Consider the following 24,659-nt stretch of genomic DNA (forward strand, 5'->3'; position numbering starts at 1 on the left):
AAACTGTCCCCTACTACCACTATATTCCTATTTACTCCCTCTGCTTAAATGGCTTCCAGTACCACAGTGCTATGGTCAGTTTGCTCATCCACCCTGGAGACCCCACTTTGGTCCATACAGGGTGCAAGAACCTCAAACCTGTTGGACAATTGCAAGGGCTGAGGCCCCTCCACTTCTACCTAGTGGGTCCTTATACCTGCCTTACTCGCAGTCACACCCTCCTGTCCCTGACCACTGACCAAATTAGAAGACCTTATCCTAAGGCGTGTGACTGTCTCCTGGAACAAAGTGTCCAGGTAACTTTTCCCCTCCCCAATGCATTACATTTCAGTGTCTGCTGCTCAGCCTCCAGCTCAATGACTTTGAGCCAAAGCTCCTCAAGCCACTGACATTTACTGCAGATGTGTTATCCCTGGATCACACAGGTGTCCAGGTAAACCCACATTCCGCAACACATCACCTGCCCTGCCATCTTTATTATGTGTTCATTCATTATTTTCTTAATCTATAATTAATAATCATTACTATTCCCAATGAGCTTTGCTAATGCTAATAAATCTTTCTAATGCTAATAAAACTTTACAATTACTAAATTACCTGAGTTTTAAAAGATAAATGAGCAAAATACCCACCAACCAATCACTTACCTCTTTCTCTGTGATGCCATACTTTGGTTTTTCTCCAAAAACAGCCAGTCCACAGGCTGATCTCCTGCCCCAGCTAGCTCTCCTTGTCTCATCAGTTTAAGCCTCCAAAGTCTCGCCACTCTCTCTCTCTCACCTTCTCATGCTATTTAAACCTCCGAAGCCTCACGCAGACAGAGCCTTGGTATAATGCCTCATCCAAAAGACTGCACCCCGGACAATGCAGCTCTCCCTCAGTGCTCCACTGGAGCATCAGATTTGACTTTTGTGCTTATGTCCTGAATTAGGATTTGAACCCACAGCTTCCTAACTCGGAAGTGAGAGTGAGTGCTACCCACTGAGCACGACCATTTTGTTACTAATATTGAATCCAGTAAATTTCTTCCCTTGAATTAATTTTAGCTTTTTTACCGCTGGTATTTTATATTCTTCTCCATTGAAAATGGATACAATTTGCTTGTTTAGTTGATCTGCCATGACCTTGTCTATTACAGTATTCAAATGTGTCCTTAATGTAACCACATCTCAAAATATTTAGAAAACAATTACTAATTACCTTTTTGATACTTAAAGGGATCATCAACTACTTATTGGTTGCTGTTTGATTTCTTCAGGTTGTTGCTTAAATTATACCAATGTTTGTTGCTTTCTATAGTCATTTCAAGTTGCTAAGGTCTACAGGAAGGAGTGCAGCAAGTGCTAAAAAACATCTTGCTGATTTCAGGATTTCTACACAAACCAATTGCTCTCAGCCAAGATGCCCTGCGTAGGCATTACCCTTGGAATCCAGCATGGCTTGGAAAATGAATAGAGGCCACATAGAGGAGGACAAGCTGCTGGAGAGAGGGAGGAGCAGGAGAAGTGCTTTCAGCAGGAAGCCCTATCCACCAGGATGTTTGGGAAGCAATATCCGCCTTCCTCCAGCTCAGCGCGGATCAATGAGTGAGACATCCACCCTGGAACCTGCCACCTGCTGCAGCCTAGACTCCCTGCTGAGGATAGTATTACCAATAGCTGTGAAAATGAGCTTTATACTCCTGGTTCCTTCTAGGCCGGAGCTGGAGATAGTGCAACATCTCACAGTTTGCTGTCTACTATTGTATAAGGAATCTCACTGAGGCTCCCTATTTGAAGAGAGCTAACGACTTTCATTCTCTCTTGCCAGAGACTAGCAGATGGAGTGAGCATATGGCTTCACTCGGATTGTTGGTTTCTCCATGTTGCAGGTCCGTTAACTGCATATACATTAGTTTGTAGCCCCACTTGTCAACTCTGCCCATCCCAGAAATGAAAGGGATTCCTCTCTTTCAGTGTCCAGCTGGTGTGTGGCCATAGACAGTGAATCATGCAGATCAATGCCCAATATCCTGGCAGCAGTAACAATGGCACTGGCAAATGACAGTCGTGGGAGGATGAATACTTTCATTCTGAGAGAAGACAGCAGGTTTAAACTCCATGGAACTACTGCCACTTCCCTCAGGCAGCACCTCAGCAATTGTGGTAATCTGTTGCAGCACAGATTGCTAGACTATAGTGAAATGTTATGTGTCCCTTTGTACACTGGGATCTGCAGCCTTGATGGCAGCAGCCTAAGTTTCTGAGGCAGCAGCTGGAGATTGCAATGACTTCAGCCTGAACTTCCCCAATGCAGCCTTCAAGCTTCTGGTGGGAGCTGCGTGTGCTGTAATGGAACTGAGACATCGGCCATCAGATGCTGTCTTATGGTTGGCTACACAAGTGTATAAATGGAGTTGGTCACCAGTTCCATGAGCTGTAAGTCCTGTGCAAAGCCCGTGCCAAGTTGCTTCAGGTCTCCTCCTTGCTCCTTGATATTGCCGCCTAGCTTTCTGGCAGGCCTACCTTTGTACCAAACATTTCATTGTTGCATACTCATCAGCATTCTGCTGCAGACCTCCTCATCTGAAACGACTAGAGTGAACTTGTGTACGAGCTCATGCTCCAGTGAGCTGGCTCTTGCACAACCCCTCCACACACACACACACACACACACACACACACACCCCTTCCCATTCTGTTGCAGCTCACTGATGCCTAGTCATTCACCATGTGCAGGTTCCATCTCTAATCTGTCCTCTGAAATGTGCAGTGTCAGTGTTGGAGCTGGTCTCTGGATGTGTGAAATCGCGTGACAGGTCTGTGACTTCATCATCCCTGTCTTCATGTTCCTCTACAGCCTGGCCAAGCTCTGAAGAAAAGTCTTGCAGACCCGAAACATCAACCCTGTTTCTCTCTCCACAGATGCTGCCAGACCTGCTGAGTTTTTCCAGTATTTCCTGTTTTTATTTCAGATTTCCAGCATCCACAGTATTTTGCTTTTATTTTACTGGCCAAGCTGTTCTTAGATATCTGAAAGGAGAAAGGTTGTGGGGAGAGGAGGGAGGTAAGGAAGAGATGCATTCTCATACCATCTGCAACTTGTAATGCAGAAGAGAGTGTGAGCTGAAAATGTTTTTGAATTCATTCATGGGATATGAGCATCGCTGGCTGGGCCAGCATTTATTGCCCATCACTAATTGTCCTTGAGAAGCTGGTGGAGAGCTGTCTTCTTGAACCGCTGCAGTCCATGTGGTGTAGGTACACCCACAGTGCTGTAAGAGAGGGAGTTCCAGGATTTTGACCCATGACAGTGAAGGAACAGCGATATATTTCCAAGCCAGGATGGTAAGTGACTTGGAGGGGAACTTCCAGGTGGTGATGTTCCCATCTATCTGCGACACTTGTCCTTCTAGATGGTAGTAGACATGGGTTTGGAAGGTGCTGTCTAGGAACCTTGGTGGGTTCCTGCAGGGGAGTGAATGTTTATGGATGGGGTGCCATTTAAGTGGGGCTGCTTTGTCCTGGATGGTGTTGTGCTTCTTGACAAGGAGCTGCATTCATCCAGGCAATTGAGGAGTATTCCAACACACTCCCAACATGTATCCTGTAGATGGTGGACAGGCTTTGGGGAGGCAGGAGGTGAGTTACTTGCCACACCAATCCTAGCCTCTGACCTGCTCTTGCAGCCACAGTATTTATATAGGTAGTCCAGTTTAGTTTTTGGTCAATGGTAACTCCCAGGATGTTGATAGTGGGGGATTCAGTGATGGTAATGCCATTGAATGCCAAGGGGTGATGGTTAGATTCTCCCTTGTTGGAGATGGTCATTGCCTGGCACTTGTGTGATGCAAATGTTACTTGACACTTGTCAGCCCAAGCCTGAATATTTTCCAGGTCTTGCTGCTTTTGGACATGGACTGTTTCAGTATCTGAGGAGCTGCGAATGGTGCTGAACATTGTGCAATCATCAGCGAACATCCCCGCTTCTGACCTTATGATGGAAGGAAGGTCATTGATGAAACAGCTGAAGATGGTTGGGCCTAGGGCGCAACCCTGAGGAACTCCTGCAGGGATGTCCTGGAGCTGAGATGACTGACCTCCAACAACCACAACCATCTTGCTTTATTCTAAGTATGACACCAACCAGTGGAGAGTTTTCCCCCGATCCCCGTTGACTCCAATTTTGCAAGGGCTCCTTGATCCCACACTCGGTCAAACGCAGCTTTGATGTCAAGGGTAGTCACTCTCACCTCACATCAGGAGTCCAACTCTTTTGTCCATTTATGAACCAAAGCTGTAATGAGGAGAGGAGCTGAGTGGCCCTGATGGAACCCAAACTGAGCATCAGTGAGCAGGTTATTGCTAAGCAAGTGTTGCTCGATAGCACTGTTGATGACCTCTTCCATTACTTTACTGATGATCGAGAGTAGACTGATGGGGCGGTAATTGGCCAAGTTGGAATTAACTGCTTTTTTGTGGACAGGACATATCTGGGCAATTTCTCACATTGCTGGGTTAACCCCAGTGTTGTAGCTGCACTAGAACAGTTTGGCTAGGAGCGTGGCAAGTTCTGGAGCACAGGTCTTCAGTACTATTGCAGGAATCTTGTTAGGGCCCATAGCCTTTGCACTGTCCAGTGCCTTCAGCTGTTTCTTGGTCTCATGTGGAATGAATGGAATTGGCTGAAGACTGGCATCTGTGATGCTGGGGACCTCCGGAAGAGGCTGAGATGGATCATCCACTCGGCACTTCGGGCTGAACATTGCTTCAAATGCTTCAGATTTATCTTTTACACTGATGTGCTGGGCTTCACCATCATTGAGGATGGGGATATTTGTGGAGCCTCCTCCTGCAGTGAGTCCACCACCATTCACGACTGGATGTGGCAGGACTGCAGAGCTTAGATCTGATCTGTTGGCTGTGGAATCGCTTAGCTCTGACTATCACTTGCTGCTTGTGCTGTTTGGCATGCAAGTGGTCCTGCGTTGTAGCTTCACAGGTTGACACCTCATTTTTAGATATGCCTGGTGCTGCTCCTGGCATGCCCTCCTGCACTCTTCATTGAACCAGGGTTGATCCCCTGACTTGATGGTAATGGTAAAGTTGGCTATATGCTGGGCCAAGAGGTTACAGATTGTGGTCAAGTACAATTCTGCTGCTGTTGAGGGCCTACAGTGCCTCATGGATGCCCCGTCTTGAGCTGCTAGATCTGTTTGAAATCTATCCCATTTAGATATCCCATGCCATATAGAACCAAGTGCCAAATGGTACGTTGGCCATTGTTACAAGAGGATTTGAGTACATGAATGAAGGTGTCTTGCTGCAATTCTATAGAACCTTGCTTTTGCAGCACCTGGAGTGTTGTGCAGTTTTGACAATTCCTCATTTCACCATTTCACTCATTGAGCTTATTTTGACTTTGACCCATATTGGACCAATCTGAAAAATAATCTAATCTCACATTTGACAAACTCACCTAAACTTAAAGTTATCACATCCTGTTCGGAGCATTGCCTTGGAGTCACCTTTCCCCCTTCCATTCCCCCCCTCACCCCCCTTTCCCCCTTGTGCTCCCCCTTTCCCTCTTCCCCCCTCACCACCCTTTTCTCCTCTCGCCTCCTTTCCCCCTCTCGCCCCCACTTTCCTCCCTGACCACTTTTCCCCTTTCTTCCTCTTTCCACTTTCCCCCCTCCACCCTACCCCCTCCCTCCCCCTTTTATCCTCTCCTCCCCTTTCCCCTTGCCCCTTTCTCCCCTTCCCCCTCTCTCCCCCTTCCCCCTTTCCCTCCTTTTCGCCCTCTCCTCCCCTTTCTCCCCCTTTCCCCCTCTCTCCACCCTTTCTCTCCCTTTCCCCTTCTCCTCCCCTTTCCCCATTTCCCCCTCTCACCCCCTTTCCCCCCTCCCTGTCAGCTGATGGAAAATTCTAATTCCTCATTGGGCTTTCATTATTTCCTCTGTTTCTTGGTTGTTGGGACAATTTTATTGACTGAAGTTGCTCAGAATTGAGCATGTGTGCTGAACCCCAGTTTCTAAGGAAGGAATCTTTGTTGTGGTTTAACTGGGAGATGATGTGGTAGATTTGTTACTGAGAGGTTCCTACGGCACTGGTGGTGATGTTAAAGCACCCGTGTGGAATGTGAAACTTCCCAAACGCTCTCCTTGTTTGTTGTGTTGAGATGGAGTGGTTGGGATTGATGATGTGAAGCTTTGTGTAACTGCAGCCAGAAGGTGATATTCCGCAGCAACTACAGGACAGGCCGCATCACACATTTACTTAGTTGCTGATGAAATACATGAAAAACCTTTCAGTAACTGATGTATGTCCCATTCAACAAGGCACGGAAATGAGAAAAACATCTTTGATTTGAAAACCTTCGCCCTCCTGTTAGGTTTAGAATGTGCTCAAAGATCCGACTGCTCTGATTTTAACTCTGCAAATGGGTGTTTTTAATGAATGGGTCAGAGTCATAGAGTCATAGAGGGTCTACAGCACAGAAAAAGGCCCTTCAGCCCATCGAGTCTGCACCGGCCAAACGAGTACCTAACTATTCTAATCCCATTTTCCAGCACTAAGCCCATAGCCTTGTATGCTATGGGCATTGCAAGTGCACATCCAAATACTTCTTAAATGTTATGAGGGTTTCTGCCTCTACCACCCTTTCAGGCAGCGAGTTCCAGATTCCCACCACACTCTGGGTGAAAAAATTCTTCCTCACATCCCCTTCCAAACCTCATGCCCCTTACCTTAAACCTTTTCCCCCTGGTTATTGATCCCTCCACCAAGGGGAAACGTTCCTTCCCGTCTACCCTATATATGCCCCTCATAATTTTATACACCTCAATCATGTTCCCCCTCATTCTCCTCCGCTCCAGGGAATATATGCCTTCTTAACCACCTTATCTACCTGTTTCACTACCTTAAGGGACAGGTGGACGTGCACACCAAGGTCCCTCTGATCCTCGGTACTTCCCAGGATCCTACTGTTCATCGTGTATTCCTGTGCCTTGTTTGTCCTGCCCAAGTGCACCACCTCACACTTATCCAAATTAAATTCCATTTGCCATTGATCAGGCCATCTGACCAGCCGGTCTACGTTCTCCTGTAATCTAAGGCTATCCTCCTCACTATTTACCGCCTCACCAATTTTCGTGTCATCCGCGAACTTACTGATCGGCCCTCCTACATTCAAGTCTAAATCGTTTATATATACCACAAACAGCAAGGGACCCAACACCAGTCCTGGTGGACCCCTGCTGGAAACAGCCTTCCAGTCACAAAAACACACCAACCATAGCCCTTTGCTTCCTGTCACGGAGCCAATTCTGGAGACAACCTGCCACTTTCCCTTGGATACTGTGAGCTTTCCATTTTCTGATCAGTCTGTCATATTGGACCTTGTCAAAAGCCTTGTTAAAATCCGTATAGACAACATCAAACTCAGTACCATCCTACTTCCTCAAAAATTCAATCAAGTTAGTCAGGCACAACCTTCCCTTATCCAATCCGCCTGTCCATCATTAACCCTTTCCTCCCTAAGTGATGGTTTGTACTGACAGAGGGCTCTTTCTCATTGCCACTCCTTGTTAAACTGGCTGCACTCCTCCCTCTCTATTTTCGACCATCTCCCTTCACTGATCCCTGCTCGCTGGCAACCTGCAGAGCTAAAGAATAGGTCACATGATTAGCTCTGTGCCCTGGGTTAACAAGGGGAGAGACCCCCTGTTCCGTCAGGTGTATGGGTTAGAAAATTTCCCCCCACTGTCCCCATACAGCAGGGACCCTGGAATCCCAGAGCACGAGCCTTGGTCCCTCTTTCCACTTTTGGGACTGTGCATTCCTGAGGCATGGAGCAGAAGAAACTCAAGCTTTCATGGCCTTCCAGAAGTTGGCATTCAGGAAATTGGTAGAATGAAGGCTTCCTGCCTGAAGGAAACGCAACAACTGGTGATGCTGCTGAGGGAAAGTGCTCGATATCTGGGGAATGATAACTGAATAAAATACTAACGATTGAACATCTCTCAACCTCTTCATGTGGTCATCCTCCTCCAAACACCAATTATAAGGCTTAACCAGTTCGAATCAATAATGAACACCCTGTGCTGCTCTTTAACAAACTTAATCTAAATGAATATTGTTTTCTGTTTTGACTATATCTGTTTCTCTATTTATCAAACCTACTTTCTGTCTTGTATTCCCTTTCTCTTCAGGTGCAAAGAGGGTTACCAAGGTGTTCGCTGTGACCAATACTTGCCGAAAACGGATTCAATCTTATCAGATCCAAGTATGACCTTTGTTCTTTTTCTTTCATTGTGAATTGCTGATGCCAGCTGTTGCTGTGGTGATAACCCTAAAGTTGTAGAATGGGGAGGAGGAGGCGGTATGTGTGGAGGGAGAAAATTTCACATTCTTTACAAAATTCCAAATCACCATCTGCATTTTCTTGCACTTTGGACAATCGAAGGATTGTTGGTCAACTGCCTTGTGGTGTTGGATGAGAGCCTGCAGGGCACACACCACTAGATTCCCCAAATCACACACTTACTGACACCTGGTGGGTTATCTGACACACAAACAATTCAGATTCCTCTTTTATAGAGTCAGAATCATTTGGCCTATCAAGTCAATGCTGGCTCTCTGTAGACCCATCCAATCAGTCCCGTTCCCCCACTCTATCCCTGTAGCCCTGCAACTTTATTTCCCTCACCTGTCTATCCAGTTTCCTTAACAAATCACCCATCATCTCCACTTCCACCAACCTCATAGGCAATAGGTTCCAGGTCATTACTACTCGCTGCGTAAAAAAGAGTTCATCCTCACGTTCCCCCCGCCCCCCCGCACTGCTTTTCTTGCCCAAAACATTAAATCTGCATCCCCCTAGTCCTTGTACGATCAGCCAATGGGAACAGCTTTTCTTTGTCCACCTTATCTAAACCTGTCACGATCCTGTGCACCTCTTTCAAATCTCCCCTCAATCTCCTTTGCTGCAAGGAGAACAATCCCAGCTCCACAGCCTAACCCTGTGGCTAAACTCCCTCATCCCTGGAACCAGTCAGGTAAGTCTCCTCCACCCTCACATCCGTCCTGAAATGTGGTGACCAGTACCAGACGCAGTATTCCAGTTGTGACCTAGTCAGAGCTTTATAAAGGCTCAGCAAAGCTTCTTTGTTTTTGTACTCAGTGAGCAGAATTTTACAGCCCTGTCACAGCGGGGGCAGGGCTGTAAAATGCGGCAAGCCGTTCAAAAGCCCATTGCCTTTGGCAGGACCGTAAAATCCTGCCGACATAAAATTCCGCTCAATACCTCTAGTCCAAGATCCCATTTACTTCACTAATGACTCTCAATACGTCTTGTCACCTTCACAGATCTATGCACACGAACCCCTGGGACCCTCTGACCCCGTGCACTCTTTAAGACTGCGCCAGTTAGTTTTATATGGCCTCTCCTTATCCATTCTGTCAGAGAATATCCCTCTTGCTCAGATAATATTTTGAGCAATGTAATTATTGGCTCCCAAGGACACTGTATGAAAGTTTGGTTGGTAACCTCAGATTATAAGGATGGAAGGGTCATGAATGTAAAAATGGGAAAGGAGTGTTCACTTGCTGCCCTTTGATCACTTTGGGTTCAACCTTTCCAGTTTTCTTGGGAGGTGTGTCAGGTGACCACTGTAAATTTCACTTGTTACCCCGAAGTGCGACCTTGTTCCCATCACTTTCACTTCTTTCAATCTTCACTAACCAAAGCTTCTGACCTTCAAACGAGAGCAATAGGTGATGTCCAGCACATTCCCCATCCTACACATTCCCTGATTCTTCACATTCCCCATCCCGCACATTCCTGATTCTTCACATTCCCCATCCCGCACATTCCCAATCCCTTATTGCCTTTTGTGACTAAAGAAAGATTTGGATTGATTCAGCAGCTGGGATTTTGTTTTTATGGATTGTCACAGCTGCAGAGTTAGGAGACAGGATTCCAATCCGATATCACCTTTTGGCCAGAATGGAACCTCAAGCCTGTTTGACCTGAGCTTTGTTACTGGCTGCCTGACAACTCATCCCAAAATTGCTGAAAGGATGTGGGAGTTAAATGGCTGCAGTAGCAAAGTCCCCCTCCCCTCTCCTCCTCTCCCCTCTCTGAGGAGTACACACCCACCTCCCCTCCCCACTACCACCACCCCACTCCACACACGCCCCCCCACCCCCCCACCTCCCCCTTTCCCTCCCCCACTCCCATATGTGGGCTCTCAGCTATACAATCTTTACTCTTCAAACTGGTTCTTTTGACTTATGGAGACACCACCAGTCCATGACCTGCCTCCCATCACTGACCTTCATTCCCCGATTAAGAAGGCCTCAGTACCATGGGCTCAGGTTTCGCACATGTCTCTACAAACCGCGTCCCAGTGTGGCTGGTATTTTCCTCAAAATATTGATACAGAAATTGAGGCAAACGTTTATCCCTGTATTTTTGATGTTTGATCACTGAGTCAGCTATTGTACCTCATCTCTCCATCTCTCCTGCATCTCTCCACCACATCTCTCAATTCCTCTATCCACCTCTCTCTGTCCTTTATCTGTCCACCCCTTTATGCACCTCTCTCTCTCTCTCTCTCTCTGCCTCCCGTGTGTATGCTTTGTTCTGTTCCTGGGCTTTGTGCCCATTCCTGTGCAATGTACTTTGTGTAATTTTCACAGCTGGTTGGAGCCTGCTTTATCTGGTAAGATTGGGATGTGTTATTGTATTCAATGAACTAGTTCCTCATCATGAAATCATGACCATTGCCGAATGTAGAAAACCAAATAGAAATTATACCAAAAATATTCATCACTGCTTGATTCCTCTCCCCACCCATACCCTTCCTCCCAGCCAAACTCACCCATACTCTCTCTCCACCCCCATGTACAGCCAGTTCCATACCCAGCCATCTGAGTGTAAGTGTTGGTAAGAGTGAGCAGTTGCCAGCTACATGATCTTCAAAGCAGTTTGACACGATTCTCTGAGGCTCCCATTGACTGAAATGTTCAGCTTGCTTCAGAGTGTTTGGCACCTGAAATGTTTGTTCCTTTTTCTTTGTATGATGGCCATTCTGAAAGACTGAACTGTCACATCTCCAACTCATTGTTGTGTTGATGCTCTTCCTGCATCCGGAGGAGTTTGGACAATCCTACAGCTCTACTCAACATGCAGCTGATTTGACTGACACTGACAACCTTTGTCAAAGTCTCACAGTTGCAAAGAGACCCCCAACAGAAATAAGGTTGGAGATTTGGTGAAAATTTGCAGATTTTGTGAAGGTTTGGAAATTTGATGAAGTGACTTAAGATTTGATGGAAGTTTGGTGGATTGGAGGTTTGGCAGTTTGGGGTTTGGTGAATGTTTGGTGATTTTCTGTGTCACTCACAGTAGACCAGTGGCCATGTGTTTTGTCTGCTTCGCCAATCTGCTTACTTCAACACAATGTAGGATCAAACAGTTTAGAAAATGGTTTTGTGATGGAATGATGGTGAAATTGTCAGCATTCGCTGTCATAACTTCACTGAAACTGACAGTAACTCTAGGAGTCTGCACATGAGCAGTTAAACATGGGAAACCAGGGGTTGTTGCCAGTAAGTTGACACTCCTCTATAGAGTAAATTTTGGAGGTTCAAATAAGCTGCAATCCCCATTGAAATCACGGTCTGATGAAAGCACCCAATGTAACAATGTTAGAGTCACTCTTTAAAAAATGTTACACTTCATTGAATGCAGTCTAACTGGACTTTTAATGTGTTCTACCTCCAGAATTACTCCTAAACACCTTCACTGGATCTGAAAAGCTAATTTTATATTTATGGACTGTCAAATTTCTTCAAAATGATAAACAATTCCAAAGGTTATTTATCCTTATTTTGCTTCTTTCTTGATCCAATCATAATCATTAATTTCACTGCATGAAGGATTTTCACTTCCCTATTTGTCTTATGTGAATACGGCAATCTGATTGGCTGCTTACCCTGTTTGCTGATATCACTGTTGTTCCATGCCTGGAGATTCCCTTGACTTGGTGCCAGATTTAAGCTGCCAACTGGGTAAGGGGGGGGGGGGGGGGGGGGATCCTCATTACAGAGATCACTAGATCTTTGTGGGTATCTCTCTTCGAGGCTCTAGACAGTAAACCCACTTTGATTTATCACAATGTGCATTGAATGCCTGTGCAGCGGTGATTGGTGGAACAGGCTCAAGTTACTGAATGGCCTCCTCCTATTCCGAGTGTTGACTTTAAACTCATTGATGCAGCTCAGTCACACAAACTATAAATCTGCACACAAGTGACTAAGACATAAAATTCCAACCATTCTGTCAAACACACTGAGCATTTTCTACATTAACTGCCTCTCTGCTCCAGTTCAGTGCAAGATGACTTTGTAACTCCCTGTGCTATTTGTTAATTTGTTTATCTGATACTGACAGGAAATGAGGTGAAGCTGTGTGCAGTGGAGCGCTGGTCTCTGATTCAATACTGAATTCTCAACCAACAATCAGATTGCATGTTGTGTTTCATACAGCTTACTGATATTCTCTGTCTCTCTCTCTCTCTCTCTCATTGTGAAAACACTCAATGCAGCAGAACATCTGGGAATAGAATTCATGGGTATGGACTCAGCTCTTGTTATTCTTTATTCCGCCTTTCTTTGTGTCTCTGCCAATTGCTGTGTTTGTCTGTCTCTAACCTTTTATTTCTGTGTATTTTGTCCATATCTGCCTTATATCTGTGTCTGTGTCCAGTTTCTGTGTCTGTACATGGTCTAAAACCTCTCTGCCTGTTCTCACTCAGTGTCTGGTCTCCCTCTCTGTCTCTGCCTGGCTTCTTTCTCTCTCTCCATCTCTCTGTTGGTGCCTGGTGTGTGTGTTTGTGTGTTTGTGTGTTTGTGTGTGTGTTCGAGTCTCTTGCTCTCTTTCTCTGCATCTGGCCTTTATCTCTCTCCATGGCTGCTCTCTCTCTGTCTCCGTGCCTGGTGTCTTTCCCTCTCTCTCTCCCTCTCTCTTTCTCTATACCTGGCCTCTTTATCTCTGTTTCTGGCCTCTCTCCATCTTCCTCTTTCTCTGTCTGGTCTCTCTCTCTCTCTGTCTCCATGTCTGGTCTCTCTTTCTGTCTCTCTCCCTCTCTCTCTCTCTCTCCACCTCTCTCTCTCTGTTTCTATCTCTCTTTCTATTTCTATGTATCTGGTCTCTCTCTCTCACTGTCTGGTCTCTCTCCATCTTTCTCTCTCTCACACTCACTCTCTCTCTCTTTCTCTCTCTGTATCTCTCTCTGTACCTCTATCTCTCTGTATCTGGCCTCTTTCTCTCTCTCTTTCTCTCTGTGTCTGCTCTTTCAGTCTCTGACTCCATGTCTGGTGTCTCTCGCTCTTTCTTTCTCCCTCTCTCTTTCTCTCTATCTGTCTGCCTTCTCTTTCTTGCTGTGCTTTTCTCTCTCTGGGTCTGGTCTCTCTCTATCTCCATGTCTGGTCTCTCTCCCTTTCTCTCTCTCTCTTTCTCTCTCTCTTTCTCTCTGTGTCTGGCCTCTCTCTCTCTCTCCCTCTCTCTCTCTCTCCACCTCTCTCTCTGTTTCTATCTCTCTTTCTATTTCTATGTATCTGGTCTCTCTCTCTCACTGTCTGGTCTCTCTCCATCTTTCTCTCTCTCGCACTCACTCTCTCTCTCTTTCTCTCTCTCTATCTCTCTCTGTATCTCTATCTCTCTGTATCTGGCCTCTTTCTCTCTCTCTTTCTCTCTGTGTCTGCTCTTTCAGTCTCTGTCTCCACGTCTGGCGTCTCTCGCTCTTTCTCTTTCTCCCTCTCTCTTTCTCTCTATCTGTCTGCCTTCTCTTTCTTGCTGTGCTTTTCTCTCTCTGGGTCTGGTCTCTCTCTCTCTCCATGTCTGGTCTCTCTCCCTTTCTCTCTCTCCCTCCCTCTCTCTCTCTCTGTCAGGTCTCTCTCTCCATGCCTGGTCTCTCTCTCGCTATCTCTTTCTTACTCTCTCTCACTCACTCTCATTTTATTGTCTCTGTGCCTGGTCTCTCTCGCTCTCTCCTTCTCTCTCCTTCTCTCTCTATCTCTCTGTGTCTGGCCTCCCTCCATCTTTCTCTCTCTTTGTGTCTGCTCTCCCTCTGTCTCCATGTCTGGTTTGTCTCTCTTTATCTCTCTCTCTCTCTCTCTCACTCTCTCTCTCTCTCACACACACTCTCTCTCTCTTTCTCTCTCTCTCTCTCTCTATGTTGTTCCCCATTTCTCTCTGTCAGCTCCCTCTATTTCTTTCTGTGTCCACTCTCTCTCTCTCTCTGTGCCCACCTTTCTCTTCATCTCTCCCTCACCTTCTCTCTCCTCATGTCCGCTCAATCTTTCTCTCTACCTCTCTGCCTGCTGTCTCTCTCTCTCTCTCTCTGTTCCCTTTCTCTCTCTTTCCTCTCTCTCTCCTCTCTCTCTCACTACTCCCCATCTCTCTCGCTCGCTCTCCTCTCTGCTCTCCTTCCTCTCTCTTCTGTTTCTCTGTCCTCTCTCTCTCTGCTCCCCACTCTCTCTCCCTCTCATTCTCTCATTCTCTCTCTGTGTCTATCTCTCTGTATCTGGTCTCTGCCTGCCCTCTCTTTCTCTCTCACTCGTTCTCTCTCTGTGTCTCATCTCTCTCCCTCACCCTCTCTCTTTTAATCTCTCTGCGTTTGGCCTCACTTGCTCTTTCTCTCTCTTCCTGTTTCTCTCTCTCTCTTTCCATGCCTGGTGTCTCTCTCTCTCTCTCTCTCTCTCTCTCTTTCTCTCTCTTGCCTTTCCTCTCTTTCTTTCTCTCTTTCTTCTCTCTGTCTGGTCTCTCTCTCTCCCCATGCCTGGTCTCTCTCTTTCTCTCTATCCTGCTCGCTCTTTCTTCCTCTCTCTCTCCATGCCTCGTCTCTCCCTCTCTGTGCCTGTCCTTTCTTTCTTTCTCTCTTTTTCCCTCTCTGGTCTCTCTCTCTCTCTCTCTCTCTCTGTCTTGTTCTCTCTCTCCCTCATTTTCTCTCTCTGTGTTTTTGGTTTTTCTCTCTCCATGTCTTCTTTCTCACTCTTTCTCTCCCTCTCTCTATCTCTCTCTCAATTTCTATGTCTTTGTCCCTGGTCTCTCACTCTCTCCATGACAGGTCTCCCTCTATCTTTCTCTCTTTGTCTGCTGTCTTTCTTTCTCTCCACGTCTGCTCTCACTCTCTCTGTCTCTCTCATTCTCTTTCTCTCTTTGTGGCTGCCCTCTCTTTCTTTCCTTTTTTTCCCTCTGTCTGGTCTCTCTCTCTTTCTCTCTCTGTTTCTGTTCTCTCTCTCACTCTCTCTCTTTCTCTCTCTGTGTCTGCCCACTCTTTCTCTACCTTTTTTTTCTCTCTCTGTGTCTGCACTCTCTCTCTCTCTCTCCATTCTTGGTCTCTCTCTTTCTTTCTTTCTTTCTCTCTCTCTCTCCCTCTCTCTCTCTCTCTTTCTTTCTCTGTGACTGGCCTCTCTGTCTTTCTATCTCTATCTCTCTTTCTCTCTTTTGGGTCCCTCTCTCCATGTCTGGTCTCTCTCTCTCTTTCTCTTTCTCTCTCTCTTTCTCTCTCTCTGTCGGGTCTCTCTCTCCATGCCTGGTCTCTCTCTCTCTATCTCTTTCTTACTCTCTCTCACTCACTCTCCTTTTATTGTCTCTGTGCCTGGTCTCTCTTGCTCTGTCTTTCTCTCTCCTTCTCTCTCTATCTCTCTGTGTCTGGTCTCTCTCTCTTTCTGTCTGGCCTCTCTCCATCTTTCTCTCTCTTTGTGTCTGCTCTCTTTCTGTCTCCATGTCTGGTCTATCTCTCTTTATCTCTCTCTCTCTCTTTCTCTCTCTCTCTCTCCGTGTCGCTCCCCATTTCTCTCTCTCTGTCAGCTCTCTCTCTCTCTCTGTGCCCACCTTTCTCTCCATCTCTCCCTCTCCTCTCTCCTCGTGTCCGCTCAATCTCTCTCTCTCCCTCTCTGCCTGCTGTCTCTCTCTCTTTGTTCCCTTTCTCTCCCTTTCCTCTCTCTCTCTCCTCTCTCTCTCTCACTGCTCCCCATCTCTCTCGCTCGCTCTCCTATCTGCTCTTCTTCCTCTCTCTTCTGTCTCTCTGTCCTCTCTCTCTCTGCTCTCCCCTCTCCCCTCCCTCTCTCTCCCTCTCATTCTCTCATTCTCTCTCCCTCTCTGTCTATCTCTCTGTATCTGGTCTCTCTCCACCTGCCCTCTCTTTCTCTCTCACTCTTTCTCTCTCTGTGTCTCGTCTCTCTCCCTCACCCTCTCTCTTTTACTCTCTCTGCGTTTGGCCTCACTTGCTCTTTCTCTCTCTTCCTGTCTCTCTCTCTTCATGCCTGGTGTCTCTGTCTCTCTCTCTCTCTCTCTTTCTCTCTCTTGCCTGCCCTCTCTTTCTTTCTCTCTTTCTCCTCTCTGTCTGGTCTCTCTTTCTTTCTCTCTCTCTTTCTCTCTGTGTCTGCTCTCTCTCTCTCAGTTTCTGCTCTCTTTCTCTCTCTCCCCCTCTCTCTCTTTCTCCCTTTGTGCCTGCCCACTCTTTCTGTCCCATTTTTTCTCTCTCTCTGCCTGCTCTCTCTCTCCCCATGTCTGGTCTCTCTCTTTCTCTCCATCCTGCTCGCTCTCTCTTCCTCTCTCTCTCCATGCCTCAACTCTCCCTTTCTTTCTCTCTCTGTGCCTGTTCTCTCTCTCACTCTCTCTCTGTCTTCCTCTCTGTGTCTGCTCTCTCTCTCTCTCTCTTTCTCTCTCTGTGTCTGCCCATTCTTTCTCTACCATTTTTTTCTCTCTCTGTGTCTGCACTCTCTCTCTCTCCATGGCTGGTCTCTCTCTTTCTCTTCCTCTCTATCTTGCTCTCTCTCTCTTTCACTCTCTCTCTCGATTTCTCTTTCTTTTTCTTTCTGTCTTGTCTCTCTCTCATTTTTTCTCTCTGTGTTTTTGGCTTTTCTCTCTCTTCGTGTCTTCTTTCTCACACTTTCTCTCTCTCTCTCTCTCTCAATTTCTATGTCTTTATGTCTGGTCTCTCACTCTCTCCATGACAGGTCTCCCTCTCCCTTTCTCTCTCTGTGTCTGGTCTCTCTCTCCTCTTCATCTCTCACTCTCTTCTTCTCCCCATCTCTCTCTCTCTCCATGCCTGCTCTCTCTCTCTGTCATCTCTCTTTCTGCCCCCTTTCCCTCTCTCTCCCCTCCTCCCTCCCTCCCTCAATGTCTGATCCCACTCTCTTTTTATCTCTCTGTGTTCGGTATTTCCCTCTCCGGGTCTGCGCTCTCTCACATTCTCGCTCTCTTTATCTCTGTCACTGCTCTCTCTCTCTCGCTCTCTCTCTCTCCCTCTTCTCCATGCCTGGTGTCTGTGTGTCTTTCTATCTCTCTCTCTCACTCTTGTTCTCTCCATCTCACTCTCTCCATGCCTGGTCTCTCTCTCTTTCTCTCTCTCTCTCGATCACTCCATCTCTATCTCTCTTTGCTTGGTCTCTCTCCATCATTGTCGCACTCTTTCCTTCCCTTCATCTCTCTCTCTCTGTGCCTGGTCTCTCTCTCTCTCTTTCTCTCTTTCTCTTTCTGTCATTTTCTTTCTCTATGCCTGACCTTTCTCCATCCTTCTCTCCCTCCATGTCTGCTCTCTCTTTCTCTCTAGGTCCACTTTTGGTGTGTTTGTGTGTCTCCCTTTCTCTCTCCCCTCTCTCTATGTCTCTTTCTCTCCACGTCTGCTATCTCTCTGTCACTTTCTCACTCTCGCTCTGTCTCTGTCTCTGACTCTGTCTCCCCATGTTGATTTATCTCTTTCATCCTCTCTGTGTGTTTATGGCCTTTCTCTTTCCCTAGTCTCTCGCTGTCTCTCACTCTCTCTTTCTCTCTCTCTTTCTCTCTCCTCTCTCTCTCCCTGTTTCTCCCTCCTCTCTCTTTCACTCCCTGTCTCTCTCTCTCTCTCTCTCCATGTCTGCTCTCATTCTCTCTCTTTTTCTCTCTCTTTGTTTGGTCTTTCTTTCTCTGTCTCTTTCTCTGTCGCTCTCTCTCTCTCCCTCTCTCTATCTTTCTCTGGCTGGTCTCTCCCCATTTTTCCTCTTTCCTTGCCTGCTTTATCTCTTTCTCTCTCTCTCTCTCCCTGTCTCTCTCTTTCTCTCCCTCCTCTCACTCTCTCTCTCCCTGCCTCTCTTGCTTTCTTTCTCCCTGTCTCTCTCTCTCTCTGTCTCTCTCTTTCTTCCTCTCCATGTCTGTTCTCTCTCCTTTCTCTCTCTCTCTGCCTGGTCTCTGCATATCCCTCTCTGTCCCTCTTCCCCCCTCTCTCTCTCTCTGCCTCCCTCTCTATGCCTCTCTCTCTGCCTTTCTCTCTCTCTCTGCCTTTCTCTCTCTCTCTGCCTTTCTCTCTCTCTCTCTCACTCTCCCTCTCTCCCTCACTCCCTGTCTCTCTCTCTCTCCATCTCTATCTCTCTCTGCATGGTCTCTCTCAATTTTTGTCACACTCTCTCCTTTACTTCATCTCTCTCTCTGTACCTTGTCTCTCCCTTTTTCTCCCTCTCCCTTTCCCTCTGTTTTGTCATTGTGTTCTCTGTGTCTTTCTCTTTCTGTGTCTGTGTCTGGTCTCTCTGTCTCTCGCTCTCCATGTCTGCTCTCTCTCTACCTCCTTCAGTCCCTCCATGGCCCAACACCCCCCCCCCCCCCCCCCCCACCACCCCCCGCCCCCCCAATGTCTGATTTCTCTCTTTCATTCTCTCTCTGTGCTTTTGGTCTTTCTCTCCCTCTCCATGCTTGTGCCCTCTCTCCCTCTCTTCTTTCTCTCTCTGTCTGCTGTCTCCCTCTCTCTGCTCCTCCTATGTCTCTGCCTCTCCCTTCCCCACCCCCCAACCTTCATCACCCCCTCCCTTCTCTCCATCACTCTCTCTCCTTGTCTAGTCCCCCTCTCTCTTACTCTTTCTCTCTCTTTCTTTCTCCTTGTGTTTGCCCTCACTCTCTCTCTCCCTGTGACTGTGCTCTCTCTCTGTCTCCGTGTCTGGTTTCTGTCTGTCCCTCTCTCACTCTCTCGCTCTCTTTTTCGGTGTCTTAACTCCCTCTGCTCTCTCTGTCTCTCTCTCTCTCTCTCTCCACCACAATCGATGTCTCCTTCTCTCCATGCCTGCTACGTATCTGTCGCTTTCTCGCTCTCTCTCTCCCCCCATGTCTGATTTCTTAATTTTATTCTCTCTCTGTGTTTATGGTCTTTCCCTATCTGTATGTGTCTGTGCACTCTCTAGCTCTGTCTCTCTCTTTCTCCCCATACCTGCTATCTGTCTATCTCTTTCTCTCTCTCTCCATGTCTGCTCTCTCTCTCTCCCCTTCTCTCCCTCCCTCTCTCTCTCTCCCTCCTTCCCTCTCTCCCTCTCTCCTTCCCTTCCTCCCTGCCCCTCTCTATCTCTCTCCCTCTCCCCATGTCCGATTTCTCTCATTTTCTCTCTCTCTCTCTCTGTTTGCTCTCTCTCTCTCTCTCTCTCTTTCTCACCATGCCTGCTATCTCTCTATCTTTTTCTTGCTCCCTCTATCTCTGTCTCTCTCTCCCCACACCCCCCGTCTCCCCACCCTCCTTCTCTCCATCACTCTCACTCCATGTCTGGTCCTTCCTTCTCTTACTTTTTCTCTCTCTTTCTTTTTCTCTGTGTTTGCCCTCACTCTCTTTGTGTCTCTGTGTCCGGTATCTGTCTGTCTCCCTCTTGCTCTCTTTCTCTATCTTTTTCTGTGTCTAATCTCCCCCTGGTCTTTCTCCATCTTACTCTCTCTCTTGGCCTGCTCTCTCTCTGTCTCTCTGTCTCTCTCTCTCTCTCTCCCCACCCCTCTCCCCCAGTCTCTCTCTCCCCCCCACCCCTCTCTCTCTCTTTCTCTTGCTGTGTCTGCCCTGTGTCTCTCTGTCTCTGTGTCTGGTCGGTCTCTCTCTCTCTCTCTCCACCTCTCTCGATGTCTCTTTCTCTCAATGCCTGCTATCTCTCTCTCTGTCTCTGTCTCTCTCTCTCTCCCCATGTCTGATTTCTCTCTTTCGTTCTCTCTCTTTGTGTTTATGGTTTTTCTCTCTCTCCCCGTGTCTGCTCTCTCTCTCTCTCCCTCTCTCTTTCTCCCCATACCTGCTATCTCTCAATCTCTTCCTTGCTCGCTCGCTACGTCTCTCTCTATCTCTCTCTTTCTCACCATGCTTGATTTCTCTCTTTCATTCTGTGTTTTTGGTCTTTTTCTCTCTCTGCGTGTCAGCACTCTCTCTCTCTCTCCCCCCCGCTTTCTCTCCATGTCTGCTCTCTCTCCTTCTCCTGCCTCTCTGTCTCTCTGTCTCTCTCTCCCTCTCTCTCTCTCTCTCTCTCTCTCTGTCTCTTTATCTCTCTTTGTCTGGTTTCGCCCCATCTTTCCCTCTGCCTCTGTCTGCTCTCTCTCTCACTCCCTCTCTCTCTCTCCATCTCTAACTCTCTCTACCTGGCCTCACTCCATCTTTCTCTTTCTCTACCCTTCCCTTCATCTCTCTCTCTCACTCTGTGCCTGCTCTCTCTCTTTCTCTGTCTGTCATTTTCTCTCTCTGCACCTGGCCTTCTCCATCCTTCTCTCCCTCCGTTTCTACTCTCTCTCTCTCTCTCTCTCTGAATCTTTGTATGGTGTCTCTCTCTCTCTTTCTCGTCTCTCTCTATCTCTATCTTTTTCTGTGTCCGTTCTCCCTCTGGGCTCTCTCCATCTTTCTCTCTCTTCATGTCTGCTCTGTCTCTCTCTCTCTCTCTCTCTCTATCTTTCTGTCTCTTTCTCACCCCCTTCTCTCTCTCTCTCTCTGCTTTCCCTCTCTCTATATCTCTATCTCTCCATCCCTATCTCTCTCTACCAGGTCTCTCTCCATCTTTCTCTCACTCTATCCTTCCCTTCATCTCCCTCCCTCTCCCTCCCTCTCACTCTCTCTCTCTCTTCCTTTCTCTCTCTCTCCCTGTCATTTTCACTCTCTGCACCTGGCTTTTCTGCATCCTTCTCTCCCTCAGTTTCTGCTCTTTCTCTCTCTGCATCTGTGTCTGGTGACTCTCTCTCTCTCTCTTTCTCTCTCTCTTTCTTTCTCTCATGCCTGCCCTCTTCTCTTTCTCTCTCTCCATGTCTGCTCCCTCTCTCTCTCTCTCTCTCTGTCTGCTGTCCTTCTCTCTCCCTCCATGCCTGGCCACTCAGTCTCTTTCTTTCTCTCTTGTTTTCTTTCTCTCTCCACACGGTCTCTCTTTCTTTTTCCTTCCCTCTACTCTCTCTTTCTCTCTCTCTTTTTCTTTCTCTCATGCCTGCCCTCTTCTCTTTCTCTCTCTCCATGTCTGCTCTCTCTCTATCTCTTTCTCTCTCTCTCTATATATATATATATAGATATATCTTTCTCGTCACACCTGATTTCTCTCTTTCATTCTCTCTCAATGTGTTTTTGGTCTTTTTCTCTCTCTCTGCATGTCAGCACTCACTCTCTCTCCTCCCTCTCTGTCTCTCTGCCTCTCTCTCCCTCCCTCTCTCTCACCCTCTCTGTCACTCCCTTTCTCTCTCTCCCTCTGTAACTCGCTCTGCCTGGCCTCTCTCCATCTTTCTCTCACTCTATCCTTCCCTTCATCTCTCTCTCTCTCTCTGTGCCTGCTCTCTCTCTCTCTTTCTCTCTCTCTCTCTGTCATTTTTTCTCTCTGCGACTGGCCTTTCTCCATCCTTCTCTCCCTCCATTTCTGCTCTCTCTCTCTGAATCCTTGTCTGGTCTCTCTCTCTCTCTCTCTCTCTCTTTCTATCTCTCGCTCTCTCTCATCTCTCTCTCTCTATCTTTTTCTGTGTCCTGTCTCCCTCTGGGTTCTCTCCATCTTTCTCTCTCCATGTCTGCTCTGTTTGTCTGTCTCTCTCTCACTCTGTCTCTCTCTCTCTCTTGCCCGCCCCCCCCCCCCCCACTTCTCTCTCTCTCTCTCATCTCTCTCTCTGTCCCTCCCTCTCCCTGTGTCTGTCTCTCTGTCACTCTCTCCCTCTCTTCCTCTCTCTGCCATTTTCTCTCTCTGTGTCTGGCCTTTTTCCATCCTTCTCTCCCTTCGTTTCCGCTCTCTCTTTGTCCCTGTGCATCCATCTCTGGTATCTCTATCTCTCTCTCCCTCAATCTCTCTCTGCTTTCTCTCTCACTCGCTCTCTCTTTCTCTCTCTGCCTCTCCATCTCTATCTCCCTCTTCCTGATCTCTCTCCATCTTTCTCTCACTCTATTCTTCCCTTCGTCTCTCTCTTTCTTTCTCACTCTGTCATTTTCTCTCTCTGCTCCTGGCCTTTCTCCATCTTTCTCTCCCTCCGTTTCTGCTCTCCCTCTCTCTCTGCATTTGTGTCTAGTGTCTCTCTCTCTCTCTCTCTCTCTCTTTCTGTCTGCTTTCTCTCTCTCTTTCTCTCTACGTTTTTGGCCATTTGCTCTCTATCTCTCTCTCTCTCTCTCTCTTGCTCTCTCTCTCTCTCTTTCTCTCTCCCTCTTCCTCTCTCTGTCTGCTGTCCTTCTCTCTCCTTCCATGCCTGGCCACTCAGTCTCTCTCTTTTTCTCTTGTTTTCTTTCTCTCTCCATACTTGGTCTCTGTTTCTTTCTCCTTCCCTCTACTCACTCTTTCTCTCTCTCTCTCTCTTTTTCTTTCTCTCATGCCTGCCCTCTTCTCTTTCTCTCTCTCTCTTTCCATGTCTGCTCTCTCTATCTCTCTCCCCCTTCTCTCTCTCCCTTGCTCTCTCTCTCTCCCTCCCTCCCTTTTTCTCTCTCTCCCTCCTTCGTCCTCTCCCTCTCTCTCTCCGTCCTTCCCTCTCCCTGTGTCTCTGTCTCTCTCACTCTCTCTGTGCTTGGTGTCTCTCTCTCTCTCTCCCTCTCTCTCTTTCTCTCTCTGTTATTTTCTCTCTGCATCTGGCCTTTCTCCATCCTTCTCTCCCTTCATTTCTGCTTTCGTTTTCTCTCTCTGCATCAATGCCTGGCGTCTCTCTCTCTCTCTGCTTTCTCTCTCTCTCTTTCTCTCTCTGTCTATCTGCTGTCCTTCTCTCTCCCTCCATGCCTGGCCTCTTATTTTCTCTCTTTCTCTCTTGTGGTCTCTCTCTCTCTCTCTCCATACCTGGTCTCTCTCTTTCGTTCTCTTTCCCTCTTCTATCTCTTTCTCTCTCCCTCTTTTTCTTTCTCTCATGCCTGCCCTCTTCTCTTTCTCTCTCTCTCCATGTCTGCGCTCTCTCTGTCTCCCTTCTCTCTCTCCCTTGCCCTCTCTCTCTCCCTCCCTCCCTTTCTCTCTCTCTCTCCCTCTCTCTCTTTCTCTCTCTGTTATTTTCTCTCTGCATCTGGCCTTTCTCCATCCTTCTCTCCCTTCATTTCTGCTTTTGTTTTCTCTCTCTGCATCAATGCCTGGCGTCTCTCTCTCTCTGCTTTCTCTCTCTCTCTTTCTCTCTCTGTCTATCTGCTGTCCTTCTCTCTCCCTCCATGCCTGGCCTCTTATTTTCTCTCTTTCTCTCTTGTGGTCTCTCTCTCTCTCTCTCCATACCTGGTCTCTCTCTTTCGTTCTCTTTCCCTCTTCTATCTCTTTCTCTCTCCCTCTTTTTCTTTCTCTCATGCCTGCCCTCTTCTCTTTCTCTCTCTCTCCATGTCTGCGCTCTCTCTGTCTCCATTCTCTCTCTCCCTTGCCCTCTCTCTCTCCCTCCCTCCCTTTCTCTCTCTCTCTCCTTCGCTCTGTCCCTCCCTCTTCCTCTCTCTCTCTCTCTCGATATCTCCCTCTCCTTCTCTCTCTCTCCCTCTCATTCTCTCTCTCTCAATACCTGCTCCCTCTCTTTCTTTCTCTTTCTGTCTACTGTCTCTTTCTCTCTTTCTTTCTTTATTTCTTTCTCTCTCTCTCTCTCACTCACTTTTTCTGTGCCTGGTCTCTCTCTGGGCTCTCTTCATCTTCCTCTCTCTCCATGCCTGCTCTCTCTCTCTCCCTCTCTCTCGCTCTCTCTTTTTCTCCCTGTTCCTGGTTTCTCTCCATCTTTCTCTTTCTCTGTCTGCTCTCTCTCTTTCTCACCCAGTGTCCCTCCCCCTCTCTCCCTCTCCCTCTCTTTCTCACTCCCTATCTCTCTCCATTTCCACCTCTATCTGCCTGGTATCTCTCCATCTTTCTCTCACTCTCTCCTTCCTTCATCTCGCTCTGTGCCTGATCTCTCCCTCTCTCTCTCTGTTATTTTCTCTCTCTGCATCTGGCCTTTCTCCATCCTTCTCTCCCTCCATGTCTGCTCTCTCTTTCTCTCTCTCCGTGCATGTCTGGTGTCTCTATCTGTCTCTCTCTTTCTGTCTCTCTCTCTCTCTCTCCCCCTCCCTCCCCCTCTCTCTATCTCTATCTCTCTCTCCCCTTCTCCCACCCTCTCTCTCTCTCTCCTTTGTTCTCTCCATCTCTCATCCTTCCTCCCTCCCCCCCTCCCACCTTTCTCTCTCTTCCCTCTCTCTCTCTCCCTGTGTCTGGTCTCACTGAGCTCTATCCATCTTTCACTCTCTCCCTGCCTGCTCTCTCTCTCTTTCTCTCCATGTCTGCTCTCTCTCTCACTCTTTGCCCTCTCTGTCTCACTGCCTCTCCCTCTCTCTCTCTCCCGTTATCTCTCTGTGTCTGGTTTCTCCCCATCTTTCTCTCACTCTCTCCTTCCCTTCATCTCTCTCTCTGTGCCTGATCTCTCTCTCTCTCTCTCTGTCAATTTCTCTCTCTGCGTCTGGCCTTTCCCCATCCTTCTCTCTC

At 47.5% G+C, this 24,659-nt stretch overlaps 1 protein-coding gene across 1 annotated transcript in view; it reads left to right on the forward strand.

Annotated features, from left to right (window-relative positions):
• LOC121270789 (pro-neuregulin-3, membrane-bound isoform-like) overlaps window positions 1-24,659 on the forward strand; it is a 598,214-nt gene that overhangs the window by 545,441 nt on the left and 28,114 nt on the right. Inside the window, exons 4-5 of the mRNA XM_041176229.1 lie at window positions 8,189-8,262; window positions 12,590-12,616. Of these exons, the coding sequence (XP_041032163.1) occupies window positions 8,189-8,262; window positions 12,590-12,616 (101 nt within the window). The remainder of the gene's footprint in view (window positions 1-8,188; window positions 8,263-12,589; window positions 12,617-24,659) is intronic.

This window comes from Carcharodon carcharias, chromosome 28 (assembly GCF_017639515.1).
Source record: "Carcharodon carcharias isolate sCarCar2 chromosome 28, sCarCar2.pri, whole genome shotgun sequence".
Taxonomy (NCBI): domain Eukaryota; kingdom Metazoa; phylum Chordata; class Chondrichthyes; order Lamniformes; family Lamnidae; genus Carcharodon; species Carcharodon carcharias.